The sequence below is a fragment of the Prionailurus viverrinus genome, chromosome B1, assembly GCF_022837055.1.
Source record: "Prionailurus viverrinus isolate Anna chromosome B1, UM_Priviv_1.0, whole genome shotgun sequence".
In the NCBI taxonomy this organism is placed as follows: Eukaryota; Metazoa; Chordata; class Mammalia; order Carnivora; family Felidae; genus Prionailurus; species Prionailurus viverrinus.
In genome coordinates this window covers 138,467,276-138,484,400 of record NC_062564.1, presented here as the reverse complement: position 1 = coordinate 138,484,400, position 17,125 = coordinate 138,467,276, and the positions used below count along the sequence as shown (strand labels likewise).

Sequence of the window (17,125 nt, the reverse complement as noted above, 5' to 3'; positions counted from 1 at the left end):
CACAGCCACAGGAAACATTACTTCTGCTTCCGAGGAGTGGACAATGCTGGGCAAATTACTTTTGGCAACAAGCAGTTGAGATAATTTGTTAATGATTCAAGCCTCAGCCAATGGTATTCAAAACAGGTCTTCTGGAGCTGAACCTGAAGCTGACAGATGGTTTCTCTCCTAACTTAGTTTGACTGAGTGAGACATTTGATTTGGGCTTCTATTAAAGGGAAATAATGTATTTAATTGCTTGATGATGCTTGGCCTATATTCAGTGAAAGAATGTAACTCCTTTTGTCTGTAACACTGACCACCTCCCTCTCCCACCCCCCATGTAATATGTCCAAATTCTTAAGTGCAGGCTTAGAACTTACTAAGTCACTTATTTATCTACATTTAGAAAAGCTGTGTGAAGGGCGCCTGGGTGACTCAGTTGGCTGAATGTCTGACTCTTGATTTAGGCTCAGATTATAATCCCAGGGATCAAGCCCCACGATGGGCTCCTTGCTGAGTGTGGAGCCTGCTTAAGATTCTCTCTCTCTCCCTCTGCCCCTTTCCCCCACTTCTTGCGCATGCTCTTTCTCTCTCAAATAAAATTTAAAAATTAAAAAAAATTATTGTGAAAAAATGCCCAAGTGATGTGATTGTACTTGGATAATGGGATGGGAGATGGGGAAGGTTTGATTCCTCACCTTCCAGGTGAACTTGTCTCCTTCTTAAGAACCAGAAACAAGATCCATCTATCTCCCCACAGTGCTCCATCCTATGCCTTCCCTATGGTGGAAACTAAGTAAATTCCTGTTGATTATTAAGAAGAAAGGCAAAACATTCTTTGGTGATGTGATGCTAGTTTGAAGGCAGCCCCTCTCTGTGGAATCACTTACAGTGCAAAATGAAGAGAAAGACCCAGTTGAGACAAGGCTTACCTTCAAAACCTCTTTAAAGATTCTCTCTCCATATGCAGTCAGGGGTCAGCCCCTAACACCGTCTTGGCCTGTTTCCCTTCTTACATGATCTTGTTCTTGTGGCTTCATGGGCGACTCCTCAGAGCGGACGCGCAACTTTCTAACTCTAACCATCTCAGAGTGGCTCTGTGATTGGACAGTCTTCACAAATTTAGGTGCACCTTGTGTCTCCCACCACATGTATTTCTTAAAAGTTGGTGAAGGGGGCACCTGGGTGGCTCAGTCGGTTAAGCGTCCGACTTCAGCTCAGGTCATGATCTCGCAGTTCGTGAGTTCGAGCCCCGCGTCAGTCTCTGTGCTGACAGCTCAGAGCCTGGAGCCTGCTTCAGATTCTGTGTCTCCCTCTCTCTCTGCCCCTCCCCTGCTGATGCTCTGCCTCTGTCGCTCCCAAAAATCAATAAACATGAAAAAAAATTTTTTTAAGTTGGTGAAGACTTTTAAAAGTTGAGCCATGTTTTCAAAGCCTGCTTATGAAAGGAAATCTGTACCAAATACTTTTGTAAAATTAAGAATTGTCTTTTTTTTTTTTTTTGACTTTTGTAAGTTTGGATTTCTGGTTCAACCGTTGGTGAAAGTAGGGCCTACCTGTGTTCATATACAATGACAGCTCAACCAAAATTTTAGAGGTCCTGCTTACATGGTAAGCTCTCTAATGGGAGCTTACGGTACAATTGTGTCCAAGACAGACAGGGGCTTGCCTTCCTGGGGTCTCACATTTAACAGGGCAAACAAAGGAACAAGTTACAAAGCTAAGACCCAGCAACGCTAAATAGGGTTCTTTCTGCATTGCACTACATTGTATCCATCCATCCATGCATCCATCCATTCACCATCCTTCCATCCATCCATGTATCCATGCATCCATGCATCCATCCATCTATCCATCTATCTATCCATCTGTTCTTCCAATCATTCGTTAACACCTATCAAGCACCTCTCCTCTCTCTGACCCTATTCTGTGGATTGGGAAAACACTTGCCAATCAAGACCAGCACGGTTTGCATGGCTCTTAAATGTGAGTTGTGAATTCTTTGTGCATCATTTTTTGATGCCATTGTAATAGATTTATAAGATCGAGCCAATTATAGTCAAAACTAGGTGTAGTTTGGGAAAATACTTTCCTGATGAAGATTTTTTTCTTTTTCTTATTTTGGTCATTATTTTTTTCTAAAGGTGGTGGGTTGAGTGAAATTGCAGTGACTTGAGGTGTTATTTGTGGGCTGGTTTGCTGAGGTTCTATGGTAATGCCAGTGATCTTTCAAGTCTGATGTGCTTTCATTTGATTTTGTTTTTTATGCAAAAGAAATTAGTAAAATGCATTATGATAAGTGGCCTAGAAACTGTAATAAAGGATGTTCTTCTCAATTAAAAGTAGCCTGTAAGTGCTATATATACACCAGCCCAGGAGCACTATCTATTTAGAGTGGGAAAGCCAAGTGAAAAGGGGGTAGCAGAAAAATAGATAAATATGTGTACTTTCAAAAAAGTAATTATATTTTTACACCTCTTCAGGCTGTCCCATTTTCTCTGTCTTCTGTGGCAGTGCTGAATTTAAAGCAAATGGAAAAACAACAGACCGAATGTTACAATCAGATTCTATCAATCAGATGAACAAGACAAACTTGTTGGGAAGGTTTAAATTATCTCTCTGTGCACACTCAGCCTAGTTCTAACACGGAGTGTGAATCTTTGGCAGCCAAATCATTATGGCATGTGATGGTTGGTGACCTTATTTTGACGTTTGTTCTTCTTTCCAAGATTTATAATGCTGGAACTTTTGGACACAGCAATGCTCAATTTAAGGCCATCCCTCAAATGGAAACTTAAAAACAAAACAATACAAAACAAAACAACCCCCACCTCCCACAATTGTTGAGAAATATTTAGCCATTGCAATGGCATTCCAGAAAAATCAACAGCCTCAGGATTCTGCTTTTCCATCTACAAATGTTTACTTTGCTTCGACAGAGGCAATTTTCTAAGACTACTGTGGCCTGCAGTCTCTTCCTTTTTTTTTTCTTTTATAGGGATACAATATTGGGATGGCTTCCAACCACATGTTTTGCTTGGGTAGAGCAGAATCTGACATTTTCTAAGCTTGCTTGCTATTAATTCCTGTAGTTTTTGATCAAAGAAGGGACCTACGTAATCATTTGTTTCAGCGGTGACATAGATGCAAAAGTGGAAGTTTTGCATGTTTCTCCTTAGGCTGTTTATCTCCCAACAAAGTAACAATCTAACCATCCCTGGGTTGCGTAAATGTAGGCCACAGAGCCAAATAATGTAAAAAATATATATATATAAATAAACACATCAAAATGTCCTGTCCAGAGAGCCGCCCCTGCCGCCACCAAGATGGAGACTTTGTACTGGGTCCCGATCTTAGCGCTTGAATGCCCCCAGCTGAAGTTGAAGGTGGTGGTGTCTTATGTCCTCATCACGGGAGGAATGCTTTATGACGTTATTGTTAAACTTCAAAGTATTGGCTCTATGACCGATGAACATGGACATCAGAGGCCAGTAGCTTTCTTGGCCCACAGAGTAAATGGACAATATATTATGGAAGGACTCACATCTAACTTCCTATTTACAGCAGGAGGTTTAGGATTCATAATCCTGGACCGATCAAATGCACCAGACATTCCAAACCTCAGTAAGATTTCTCCTTCTATTCATTGGATTTGTCTGTGTCCTGTTGAGTGTTTTCATGGCTAGAGTATTCATGAGAATGAAACTGCCAGGCTATCTGATGGATTCAAATGCCTTTTGAGAAGAGATCAGTGGATATTGGATTTGCTCCTGTTAATGAAGTTTTAAAGGCTGTACCAATCCTGTGATGTGAACTATGGAAAAGAATGAAAAGCGGCAAAAAAGAAGCATCTAGTGGAAACATAGGAAGCATGGTAAAGCTTGAACTAGAATGTCTTCTTGGTCTCAAAGAGACAAACTTATCACAGTATTTTCTCCCTCTGGCCTTTACTGACCTACCACTGATGTTAAGTGGCATTTTCTTCTTAGTTTTTCATTTCTTAGAGAAAATATACTCCATTTCCACAACTGTAATATTGAATAAAGTGATTACTTTTTACAGCTCCCTTAATGTGTTTTGGAAATGACATTTCTGACTTTCAAAAATTAATATAAAATCATGAAGCAAGATCCCATGGGCTGAGAGAACTCTGGAGAGATGATCAGCTTTACTTATGGTGCTTTGCCTTTAAACAGTACATTATTTCAGATATGTATGCCAGACTGTTTCATGCACAATAAGATGTATGAAAGAAGCAGAAATAAATAATGTTTCTGATTAAAAAAAAAAAAAGGCCTGTCCCTTTCAGTGTCTTGAAACTGACCCAAGCCCTTGGCTTCAAACAAACTTTAAAAGGTGGTTGGAAAGAGTCCAATATATCATTGCTTAAAACTTCCCACGTAAAGGCAAAACCAAGGTCTTCACTTTTAAAAATAGTGACCTGAATCCATAAAGGGCAAAAGATCCACTTTGAGATCATTTTTCACCTTGGTTGGCTATGGAGCATCTGTGTGTACATTCTCGCTAACAAGATGATTTGCCTTGTGTTACAAATTGCTTGGTCCAGCAGGGCCTGTAGAGAACAGTGCACACACACGTGCTCATTGGTTGGCATATCTGGAAGAACTTTGTGACGCTGGGCTTTTGAATTCAGAGAAATGAGTTGTTGCATTCACAAGCAGCAATTTTGGGACTGGGAGAGAAGTGAGTGGGTCTTCTGGATCCCTCCACCTCAAGTGTGAGAAGCCTGCTTGCTGGCACTGGAAAGTCATCACCTACACTGATGATTCACTCTTCCTTTGAGACACTGGATATCCCAGTTTGACAGTTCGTCCTCACTCAGTGATCACAATGATCACAACATGTACCAGTTCCCTCTCTCCACCACCCTCACACATGACCTTGTCATACAGCCTGGAAAAAGGAGTGCCCTCTACAAACACCTCTTCTGTTTTATGATCCATACACTGTGAGAACCAGCTTTTAAGAAATCTGATAATAAAAATACAACCATGCCCTGCTCCAGTGGGACCCAGCTACTTTGTCCATCGACAGCATAGGATTTGGTGACTCCACCCAGCAGTCAGTGCTTCTATCAGAAAAGCAACTTTGGAGATTTCTCTCAATGACATGAAAAGTAGCCTTGCAGAGGATCAAAAAAGGGAAGGACAGGGACATAGATTTAGTAAATCCTGAGTTGCAGGGATTTCAACCGGTAGTCAAAGGCCAAGTCAACTTTTTTGCATAGTAACTGTAGGCCTGGAGCTGTAAGGATGGAGACTTTCTCAGGACATAGGCCTCCTGGCCCTAGCTAACTGGGACAGCTGTCTGGTAGTCTTTTTAACCCATGGGAAGTGAGGCAGCCTGCCTGTGCTGACTGGTCTCCCAGCTGCCCAGGCAGAGGCGTCACGGGAGAGCAAAAGCAAGTGAAAAGACTGTCACTGAGCCACAGTAGCTGTTGGAACACAGGCTTGCAGCCTTGCCTGCATTCCCCCTCCCCCCCCCCCCCCCCATCCCCCAGCAGCCGCAGGCCAGCGCTTTCCTTCCTCTTGCCTCTGATTTGCAAATTTACAAGTCAGGAACATTCCTGGGGGTGGGGGCGGGATGGTTATGAACTTCCTAGCCCAAGGAGAGAGAGCAGGAGCAAAGTTTCCAGGTCATTTATAGCAGTTCCTTGACGTCGAGGAAAGGGAAGGAAAGGATTTTGACAAATACCTTGAACTAAAAATGGGGAAATTAAAAAAAAAGGGGGGCTTATAAAGGTTAGGATACTTCTTTGCTTCCTTATTTCACATGAGCAGGCACTGAGAAGTCAGCTGGCTTCCAGTGTCTTCTATAATTGAGGACTGGAGTGACATGGATAAATGAACGTCACAGATAATCCGCAAAGCTCATTCTTATCCATTAGCTTCAGCCTCTTCCCTCTCTGGGTCTTCTATCCCAGCTCCTGATAAGAAGAAAAGCAAGTAAGGCTTGTCCTCTGATGAGGGTGTGAAGGCACAGGAAGGAAGCCAAGGTTCAGAAGGACTCTCAGGGGACTGGACAAAGGCCCTGTGGGTGTGCTGGGTTTCTTCACACAGAGGGGAACGACTCCCAGCTGACGAACTGGGCGGGACAATCTAATCCAGTCCAGTTCCTTTACAGAAGGGCTAGCTGAGGCTCCATTGTAGAGGAGGTGGAACTTTCCTTCTAGCCTCTTAGGGTCAGGCTGGGTCCAAGAATTAAGTTGACATTAAGACAGATTAATGAGAGAAGAGCATACAGATTTTATTATTACATGCTCATGGGAGCCTTCATGGGAAAATGAAGACCCAAAAAGTGGTTGGGCCCAAGTGCTTATGTGCCACATTGGACAAAGAGTATTAATTGTGAGAGAGTGCCAAAAATATATGGGGATGCTAAAGGAAGCTAAGAGTTACTTGAACAAGGTTTGTTTGCACTGATTCTCTTGGTGCCTTCTCCCTATCTCTGGTGAGAAGAATGTTTCTTTCCTCCTGATATAGAGAAGGCAGCTCTCACATCAGAGTTTCATCTCTTGCTTTTAGGGAGAAAAAGGGAGATCAGAGGGCCCTTTTTGCATCTGCTGTTTTCAAGTGCTTTATTTATTTATTTATTTATTTAAAATAAGCTCTACCCAGAAGGTGAGGCTTGAATACATGACTTGGAGATCAAGAGTCACATGCTCAGGGCACCTGGCTGGCTCAGTCAGTAGATCATGTGACTCTAGGTAACACACCAAGTTAGATCATGAGTTACAATTTGAAATCTTGCCATTTGTGACAATATGGATGGAACTTGAGAGCATTATGCTAATTGAAATGTGAGACAGAGAAACACAAACACCATATGATCTCTCTTACATGTACAATCTAAGAAAAAAAACCCAATGAACTCATAGATAACAGAGAACAGATTGGTGGGGCATGGGGGTTGACAAAATGGTGAAGGTGGTCAAATGATATATATTTCTAGTTATAAAATAAATATCATGGGGATGTACAGTATGGTGACTACAACTAAGAATATTGTATATCATATTTGAAAAGTTGCTAAGAAAGTAGATCTTAAAAGTTCTCATAAGAAAAAAAATTTCTAACTACAAATGGTGAAAGATGTTAACAAGACTTATTACTGTGGTGATCCTTTTGGAGTATACACAGACTTAGCCAGCCAGGTGCCCCCCTCCTTTTTTTTGCAATATATACAAATATCAAATCATTATGTTGTACACTTGAAATGAATATTGTGTTGTATGTCAATTATACCTCAATTAAAAAAGGGGAGGAGAATTCAAACTGAAATCTTGAACTCCAGTCCAGTGCTATTTCTACTACACCACCAAGCCAAAGCTTTTTACAGTACTTTATTTCATTAAATTGTTTTTCATGGATTAAGTTCACTTTTGTTGTTTCATTATATTTTGAAAATAAATGAAACGCATGCAAGTTTTTTTTGTTTTGTTTTGTTTTGTTTTACCAAGAACATTCTTTTCAGCCTCAGTCTGTGTTCTCTCACTCAGACTCAATTATTTCCGCCTCACTTTTGACCTCCCAGAGTCCAAAAAGGATGGGCACAACTTGAGAGGTGTTTCAAATCCCAAATCAGGCACGTTCCTATCTCTGTGGCTGTTGGTGACCATTAGGGCTTGGTGGAACCTTAGCCAGAGTCTGGTTTCATCCTCTCTCTTTGTAGAGGAGAAAACTGGATCCAGAAAGACTGGTTTTCTCAAGGCCACACAGCCGGCTAGTAGCACACTTGAGTTGACTCTGCCATATCAGGCTAGCTCCATGTAGCTGCCATGACATACATGGATCTCTTCCCCTTGTCTCCCCTCACCGGGATGCATGGGTGGATGCTTCTGAAATAGGCCTTGTAGGACACGGGAGATCAAGGGCAGGACCAACCTCTCTAAGGCCACCTTGGATAGTCTAGGGAAACACCACCCCCTTAGATGCTACTAAGATCTGCAGGGAATGTTAATATGGAAGACTCTAGAGTGATCTAACCTTCATCTAGCCACTCCGTCAACAAAATCATCCCAATCCTCATTCATTGGCACTATTGCAGATATATATGTGGCACTCAGGTTCAGAGGAGTGAGGTTCTGGATTTCTTTTGACCACCTGGGGAATGTCCTCCTTTTGTGAGAAGATTTCAAACAGTGTTTCCAAATGTAGCCTTTTCTATTAATGGACAAGCAGTAAGTTTAGTACATTTAAGGGGTCAAAGATTCACAGAAATACTTCTAATTGAGGTCATTTTAGGTCTTGGGATACAATCACACTCTATCAATACTCCATACAAGGTCTCAGCAATGTGTGACTGCAATATGAAGCAGATAGAAAACACACAGTCATATTCAAAGGGTCCAATGGCTGGAATCCCACTCAACTGCAGGCAGGCTCAGAAGTCTGTATCTGATGGCAGGGGCACAGGTGCTTCAAGGCCAATGGGCAGCACGAGGGAAAAGCTGGGGGGCAGGACTGGAGGGAGAGATGAGCCCATCACCCGTGCCCCTGGTCATCACTACTGGGGCCTGGTGGGGTCAGGGAAGGAAGATGTCCTTCATGTTCTTTTGGGTGACAGGTAGGAATAAAGGTTCCCATTTGTCAGCTGGAAGCAATACAAATGACAGTGTTGGTGAGTGAGAAGTGGGGAACAATACCACTGAGGGTTAAGCATTCCAAAAAAAAAAAAAATAGTCAATTTTCCCTCCGGCATAAGGCTGATGGGATACAGGAGGCCTGGTCTTAGGGGTGTTGTTACTCCAGTGCTCGAATCAAATGGGAATCACGTGGTTATCATGGAGCTTCAGGTACCCCTGAGAGAACATCCTCTGAACAACATTTAAGTACCTGGTCAAGAACACCAATGAATTAATAATCATTTATTGTAAATCACTCATAGTGTACACATTATTAATGGCAAATAAACACCTGCTGGATGAAGAACTTCATTGTGACAATTTCCGGTTGGCATCACTTCTTTTTCAAACATTTTAAATTAAAATTCCAAATTCCCACCTTTCCTGAAAAGATCTATCTTCGAAGTGCTCCAACATCTTTCTTTTGCTCTAACAACTAAAACAAAGGGCACGCGGTCCCATTAATTCAACATGCTCTTTACAAGGCAACTTAACACACAACATTTTTTTTACTTCAGAAGCTACATAATGATCACTTTATATTTTGCTGCAAAATCAATGAAGGCTGCATGCAGGGGAAACATTAGTACACACTGAGTTCTAGATAACTGTCGGTTATTAAGATCTGATGGCCTAGTGTGGAAAATTAATATGCTTACTTAGCAGTAGTAGCTAAAGTACATGCATCAGTGGCTGGGATCAATTAGAATATAAATTAGATGTTTAAACATTTAAATGAGAGCTTAATTTGAGCTTAATTTTATGTCTGGCACATCTGCGTTATACACCTTTAAAATGACAATAGCAAAGAGAACAAAATCAAACACCTAAACAGGCACTGATTTATAGGGTCGGCTGGCCATAATCGGGACACAAAACTAGCCGGGCAGTGAACAGATCTCTTTGGAAGCAAAGACAGTGGAACATTAAGCTGTAAACAGGGCAAGAAAATAAGAGGGCCATTTCCTGTCATTTTTGAAAGTTTTCAATTCTCTTATTTAAATTTTTTTTTAACGTTTATTTTATTTTTGAGACAGAGACAGACAGCGCATGAACGGGGGAGGGGCAGAGAGAGAGGGAGACACAGAATCCGAAGCAGGCTCCAGGCTGTGAGCCATCAGCCCAGAGCCCCACGCGGGGCTCGTGAGATCGTGACCTGAGCCGAAGTCGGACGCTTAACCGACCGAGCCACCCAGGCGCCCCTCAATTCTCTTATTTAAAAAACAACAAACACACAGGCACAGTAATTACAAAACAGAAACATTCTTTAGTTACTTAGACCCTCTCTTTTGTCTTCTACCTTCAGATAATGTGTTTAAAAACAGTGCTGGGTTAACTGGTAGAAAAGAAAGCAAATGCTCTCCTGAATCACACTGAAAGAATATTAAATTCCTTCATCCTGTCAGGGTTAACATCACGTTCAAGCACATGACCATGTGTGTTTGACATATTGTAGCTACAACGATTAAATCACATGTTCACATCTAATGTTAAAATCATAGTTACACTGATGCTAAAAACTTTTTTTCATTGATAGTTATATCTTGACATTATTTTGAGACAAACGAAAAGTTCCCAAACCACATAGATTCCTTTCCCTCCCCAGCCTCTACCCCCTCCCACATCCAATGAACAAGAGAACTATAGGAACAAAAGCCATGAACTAAGGTATCAATGGCAAACATGTTGGATGCCAGTTCCAGGTTCAAGTGCTGCCGTCTCCAGTCCTGGCTTTCCGGGCCTTGATCATTGGCTTGGTTGCTCGTTTGCGGTCAGTGGCCAGTCCCAGCCAGCACATGAGGTCAATGAACCAAGTGGTTGGGTTGAAATTTAAGCCAAATTCACTCGCAGAGTAGTCAAAGGGAAAGGTATGGTGGTAATTGTGGAAGCCTTCACCTAGAAGACAAAGTGGGTATTGAAATAACCCCTCCCCACCTCTCTGCACAGATTTATTTTCCCCCCTTGTCTGCTGAGAGTCTACCATGTGCAAGGCACTATGTCAGGCTCTCTGGGCAGCAGAAGACTTGGTGTCTGCCCTTAGGAAGAATTTACTTAGTTGGCTAGACTAAATCTGAACAGATTAAAAAAAAAAAAAAAGGTTATCAGCGCAGAGTCACAAGATTAATTTCCCCGTATGAACAACTACCATGATTTCGGAGCTGTACTTAGTAAGCTCAATGCTAAATGACTGATAACAGATCCTCCTTTTGATGTATGTTCATAAAAGGAAAATAGCCTCTGTGGGCTGGAGTGATTAAAGGAAGGCTCGTTGCGAGAACTTGGATGACCCAGAGGAGCCCTGTTCAGATAGGTAAGTAAACCGAGGAGCCGGACTTTTACATGTCCCAAATCTGCCCATATATTATTCCACCACCACCCCCTACCCGCCCACCAGCGAATAGCTTTTCCTCTCTTACTCTTTTTTTTTTTTTTTTAAATTAAGGTGTTTTCAGGAGGGATCTCAGGGATTCTTTCATTTGACTTTTTTAAACAGCTTTATTGAGATATAATTCACCATATAATTCATCCATTTGAAGTACAATTTAATGGCTTTTAGTATTTTCACAGAGTTGGGCATCCATCACCACGATGAATTTTATAACACTTTCATTACCTAAAAGGAAGCTCCACACTCCTGAACTGTCATCCCCCAACCATCCCCCCCATCCCTCCAGCCCTACTTTCTTTCTCTGTCATGGTTAATTTTATGTGTCAGACTGGCTGGCCGAGGCATGCCCGGATTAAACATCTCTGTGTGGTGTGTCTGTGGGGGTGTTTCTGGATGAGATGAGCATTTGAATCAGTGAACTCAGTAAAGCAGATTACCCTCGCCAGTGGGGGTGGGCATCACTCAATCCGTTAAGGGCCTGAACAGAACAAATGGTGGAGGAAGAGGAATTTGCCCGTTTTTTTCTGACTCACTGACTGAACTGGATCTATCTCTTCTTCCCTTGCCCTCAGACTGGGATTTGCATCATCTGCTCCCCTGGTTCTTGGGCCTCTGGACTCCAATTTAATCATATCACCGGCTTTCCTGAGTCTCCAGCTTGCAGACGGCAGATTGTGGGATTTCTCAGCTCCCCTAATCATGTGAGCCAGCTCCTTATAATAAATCTCTCTCCCCTCCCCTCTTCCCCTCTCCCCTCCCCTCCTTCTTTCCCTATGCATACACACACACACACACACACACACACACACACACACATATACATACATATATACATATGTGTATATATGTATACATACATATATATACACACGAAACAGGAGGCTACCTATTTATGTCCTACAAATATATACCTATTTATATTTATATAGATATTGTACTGTTTCCCTATATATATGGGGATTTATGATGAGGAACATATAATATATATTACAATACATATAAAAACTGAATAGTGTATGTATAACATATATATACATATACATACATGTACTGATTCTGTTTCTCTGGACAACCCTAATATAATCTCTGTAGATCTGCTTATTCTGATCATTTCATACAAACAAAATCATACAATATGTAGCCTTTTGTGACTAGCTGCTTTCACTTAGCATCATGCTTTCAAGGTTGTAGCAGATATCAGTACTTCATTTCCTTTTATTGCCAGATAGTATTCCGTTGTATGGATGTGACACATTGTATTTATCCATCCATTAATTGACAGACTATTGGATTATTTCTGCTTTTTGGCTATTACGAATAATATTGCTATGGACAGTCATATACAAGTTTTTGTGTGGACATATATTTTTATATTTTTATTTCTCTTTGTGTATGAATCTGGGAGTGGAGTCGTTGGATCACATGATAACTATTTTTAACCATTTGAGGAACTGCCAGATTTCTCCTTCACTTCTTAAATAGGCCCTGGTCATCATGTAGTTCTTCTATTGACCACAGCCGAAGGATCTTGCTCTGTAATGAATATATCAGATGGATGGAACTGTGCTTTGCAGTTTTCTTTTTTTAATTTTTTATGTTTATTCATTTTTGAGAGAAAGAGAGAGGGAGAGAGAGAAAGAGAGAGACAGAGCATGAGCAGGGGAGGGGCAGAGAGAGAGGGAGACAGAATCTGAAGCAGACTCCAGGCTCTGAGCTGTCAGCACAGTGCCCTATGCGGGGTTTGAACTCACAAACCGTGAGATCATGACCTGAACCCAAGTCGGATGTCCAACTGACTGAGCCACCCAGGCGCCCCTGCAGTGTTCTTTTTAATTTAGGTCTTCTTTACCCTGCTCCTTTCACCCTCATAATTTTTAGTGTTTTTCCTGCACTACAGTGTAGTATAGAGGAGTCTCCCCTGCTATTTTCAGAAGCAGACACTGTTCTGAGAACCTGTGTGTACCCGCCATCTATCACACAGTTCAGTGTAACGGGAGCCTTTCCAGGACCTTAATGAAGAAAACTGAGTAGGAGCCCCGTGTTGACCTGGGTGGACTTAAAACCAGTACCCAGCTCTTCAAGGCCAGTGCCATGGTCACATTCCTTGGGTTTTCTGGTCCACCATCCCACATCAGATGGTAACAGTCCATCTTGTCCCCTTGCTGTCTGCTCTCAGGGTCAACACTGGATATGGCCCCCCTCACTGCAGTCCAGGAAGAAGTAGAAGCATCAGAAACTCCTTCCAAGACACTTTTCTCTCTGCTTGGCTGGTTGGTCCCATAGTTAAATTTGGGTGCTTATTACACCTCAGATTGCTGTTGTCAACACGGGGTCCGAGCCTAACAATATGGTGGGAGAAACTCTGCTAGGTGATGCAGAGACCATTGCTACTTAGCCACAGGGCCTTCCCTTCCTGGGGCCGATCTCAATGCTCAAAGCTCAGCTTACCAAGAAGCTTGAGTTACTTCTAGAAAGATACAGCTAATGTCTACTTATTACTTACTATGTTTCAGCCACAGTGCTCAGTGCTTTAATGGGTATTAACACCTATAGTCCTCAGATCTCTGAGCTAGCTGCTATGATTCTCCCCATTTAAAAAATTAGGATGTAAATGTACAGAAGGGACAAGTAACTTCCTAAGACCATAAGGCTAGTCACAAACTAAGCACTTATTTCATGCTAAGCACTGTTGCAAAGACTATGTATTAGCTCATCTAACCCTTTGGTGACCCCAGGAAGCAGGTGAATGCTATGATTATCTTCACTTTACAGGAGAAGACACAAGGTGCGGAGGAGCCAGATAACTCTTCCAGAGAGTAAGTGAAGGAACCAAGACTCAACCAAAGTTGTCAGAATCCAGCGGCCTCGCTCTGAACCATTCTGTGGCACCATGAGACGCCACACTCTTGTTTCTTCCCGTCTCTCTGAAGGCCTTTTTTCTTACAGTTGGTCAAATGATTGGACAGCTGAATGGTCAGGGCAGTTTGAGAGAAAAGCCAGCTGCTACTCCTCCATTAGGGAAATTTCCTCCATTAGGGAAAATTTCACGGTAAAAATAAATAGTTCCTAGTTATTGATCACTTACTATATGACAGACATTTTACTAAGCAGTTTACATATAGTATCTATCTTACAGCATATCTATATTGCATATAGCAGTTTACATATAGTATCTATCTTCATAACATCCCTACGAAGTAAGCATCACTCTTCTCATTTCACAGATGAGAAAACTCTAAATCAGAATGATTAGGTGACTTGCCCAAGAACCAGGATTCTAATACCAAAGCCCAAGTTCATCCCACCTGACTCCATTCCACTGCCTCTCTTTACAGAGTCCAGAAAACCTTTGGAAGGTTAAGAAAATCTGAGCTGCCATGCTCCCCATTGGCTCTCACACCCCTACTCACCAATGGCACCCAGGGTGACGAGTGGGTTCTGCCGAGGGCTGATGTGCTTGTCGTAGGGCCGGTTTCCATACATGTGGGCAGCACTGTTGACCAGCCAGCTGATGTTGAGTGAGATGGTATAGCGGAGGATGGAGGCCAAGAAATAGGAGTTCCACAGACTCTCTTCCCAGGCACACCAGGGTACCAGCGTGGGGATCACAAAGCACATGAGCACCACAGTGATCTTATAGTACCTGCAAGGCAGGACATTACACTACCATCAGGCACCTGTTGATGGTGGCAGAAATGAGATGAACAAGCTACATACAGGAAAAGCCAGGAATTGTGCCCATCAATTCCTTCAACTCTTTCTGGATAAGAAGTACCCTGTTGTGTGTTGCTCTGTACAAGGGGCACAAACCCATATACCTACAAGGCAACACAAGTAACCCAAATTTGGGAATTAGGATGGGTAGAATGCTATGGAAAGTGGTAGGACCTGTAGCATACTTCGGAAGAATTTCAACATAAAACAATCCATGCTGTGCTGGTGAAATCCGGGTATCTCAGAGCTACATTTCTCCTATAGGTCACCAGTTCAACAACTCCTAGCTACTTCTTTGACCAGTCAATCAACTTGGTACTCAGGTTTTCTTTCCTAAATGATTTCAAGGAATATGTATTTCTTGAATAATTTCCAGGCACATTATTTTGTACTAATGTAGCCTGGCAAAAAGGTAAACAATCCAATCCCCTCTCAGAAATGTTCTCTGTTCATTGGTGATTACATTCCAGGTCAGCATAAAAAATAAACAATAGTATAAGAACAAGCATGACCACATAAAAAGTAATCTTTAAGAAGAAACCATCAATAGTTTGATTTCCAGACCTATGTATACAGGAAACATTTACTGAGCACTTACTATTTGCCATGCCACGAATACTGATGATACAAAGACAAATTCGACCTAGTCCCTATCCCAGGTTTCAGTCAGGTGGAACACTGTTCCCCACCCTCTAGCCATGTGGAACCAGCTCTATGCAGGCACAGGAAAGGGACTGTGATATGAGTTCATAGCTCTTTCCTCCCTGGCCTCACACTGGCTAATCGAGCTTCCAGAAGGCCAATGTTAAGGTGCATATGTATGAAATGGGAGGTGGCAGTGTGAGGGAATGTCATTCAGGAGGTAGAAGACTTGAACTTGAGTCTAGATCTGATTCTGGATGTTGAACAAGTCTTTTTTTCCTTTCACTCTCCTCTTATGCACAGTTAGATGATTCCACAAAGAGCAGAGCATGAAGGCTTGTATGTGGATAGTCTATTTTGGGAAGAGTGAGACAGGGAAGGAAGGAATGCCAAGCCAGGGGTGCCCATGCTTTGGACACCTGAACTTGGACCATGATGGGACAGATTATACCTCAGAGTTATTCTCTCAAGGAAAGAAAGAAGGGATATTTTCCCATTGGTTCCAACTCCCTCCTGGTCAAGGGATGTCACATGGGATATTAGCTCCCTCACCTTTCCACATTTGCTCAGGTCAGAATGGCTGAGTGCATTTCTGGAAGCATCTCAGGTGGAAGTGGCAAAGCAACCAGACAGGAAATAAGAAATAAGCAGTCCAGCTGAGCAAGGTGCTGTTGGTTACACCTGAGCCAGCAAGTGGCTGCAGCAACAGCTGGAATGAAAAGATGGGCAGAGAGTAGGAGGTGGGGCACAAGAGGTGTCCAAGACAGGTAGTAATTATAATACCTCTAGGGGTCTTGTGAGGATCTAATAACTAATGTATACTATGTGCATATTATGTGTCACAGCTATTCTGAGACCTTTCCATGTACTGACTCATTTAATTCTAATGAAAACTCTAGGAGGAAGCGACCATTATTATCACCATTCTACAGAGCAATGGAAAGATTATGTAGCTGGGCAAGGTCACAAGACTAAGAAGTGGTAGGACCAAGATTCAGATCCAGGCAGAAACACTTCAGAGACTATCATGCTATTCTGCTTTTGCAAATGAAATCATGTGTGTAAGTGTGTTTTGCAGATTGCTAGCTGCATGTGTCAGTTCCCATAAAATTTGCTTCTCTTGGGCAACATGTTAACCCATCAGCACCCATTTTCAAGTCACTGGGATACAGGATGGCTGAATTTTAGTGGAAAGAGGGTACTTAGGAGGTCGGATGAGTGGGCTATGGCAACAGGCAATGAAGGGATTGGTGGTCTTAGATTAGGCTCCCTAGAGTCACATGCAGAAGGATTTTGGAGACTGGTCTTGAGAGATACTTGTAAGGAAGGGAGGAAGACAGGTTGGACTGAGGCAGCTCATCCACAATGAGTTTCAGCAGATCCAACAGGGAGCTCTAAAGGATGACCCTTTAGAGTTGTCCCAAATTGAAAGGTATACCTGCATCATCCAGCCTTTGGCCTCAGGGTGCAGGGTGTAGGGCAGTTCCATGTGGGCAAGGGCAATTCCCAGAGAGGACAGTAGCTGTGAGGTGGGAGCATCAGCTGAAGAGGGGATCTGGGTAAAGCACACAGATACTGGGAAAGGCCCTGGGAACTGGTAGTCAGCATGTGGAGGGACAGGGGGAGGTGTTTTTATGTTGTAAAGCATTGTAGAATGGTAAACTCCCCAACTTTGCCATTTCCTACTGTGGTATCTTGAGTAAATTATTTAATTGCACCGAGCCCCAGGTTTCTCTTCTGTAAAACATGGTATT

The 17,125-nt window shown here is 42.4% G+C and overlaps 1 protein-coding gene and 1 pseudogene across 2 annotated transcripts in view; one reads left to right on the top strand and one right to left on the bottom strand.

Annotated features, from left to right (window-relative positions):
* Window positions 1–3,308: 3,308 nt before the first annotated feature.
* On the top strand, window positions 3,309–3,723 carry LOC125164844 (oligosaccharyltransferase complex subunit OSTC-like; annotated as a pseudogene).
* Window positions 3,724–9,873: 6,150 nt separating this feature from the next.
* SCD5 (stearoyl-CoA desaturase 5) overlaps window positions 9,874–17,125 on the bottom strand; it is a 152,716-nt gene continuing 145,464 nt past the window's right edge. For both annotated transcript variants that reach the window (XM_047854730.1, XM_047854731.1), the window contains exons 4-5: window positions 14,426–14,658; window positions 9,874–10,522 (exon numbers count right to left, since the gene is read on the bottom strand). In XM_047854730.1, coding sequence (XP_047710686.1) covers window positions 10,332–10,522; window positions 14,426–14,658 — 424 coding nt within the window. In that variant the 3' untranslated portion in view covers window positions 9,874–10,331. The remainder of the gene's footprint in view (window positions 10,523–14,425; window positions 14,659–17,125) is intronic.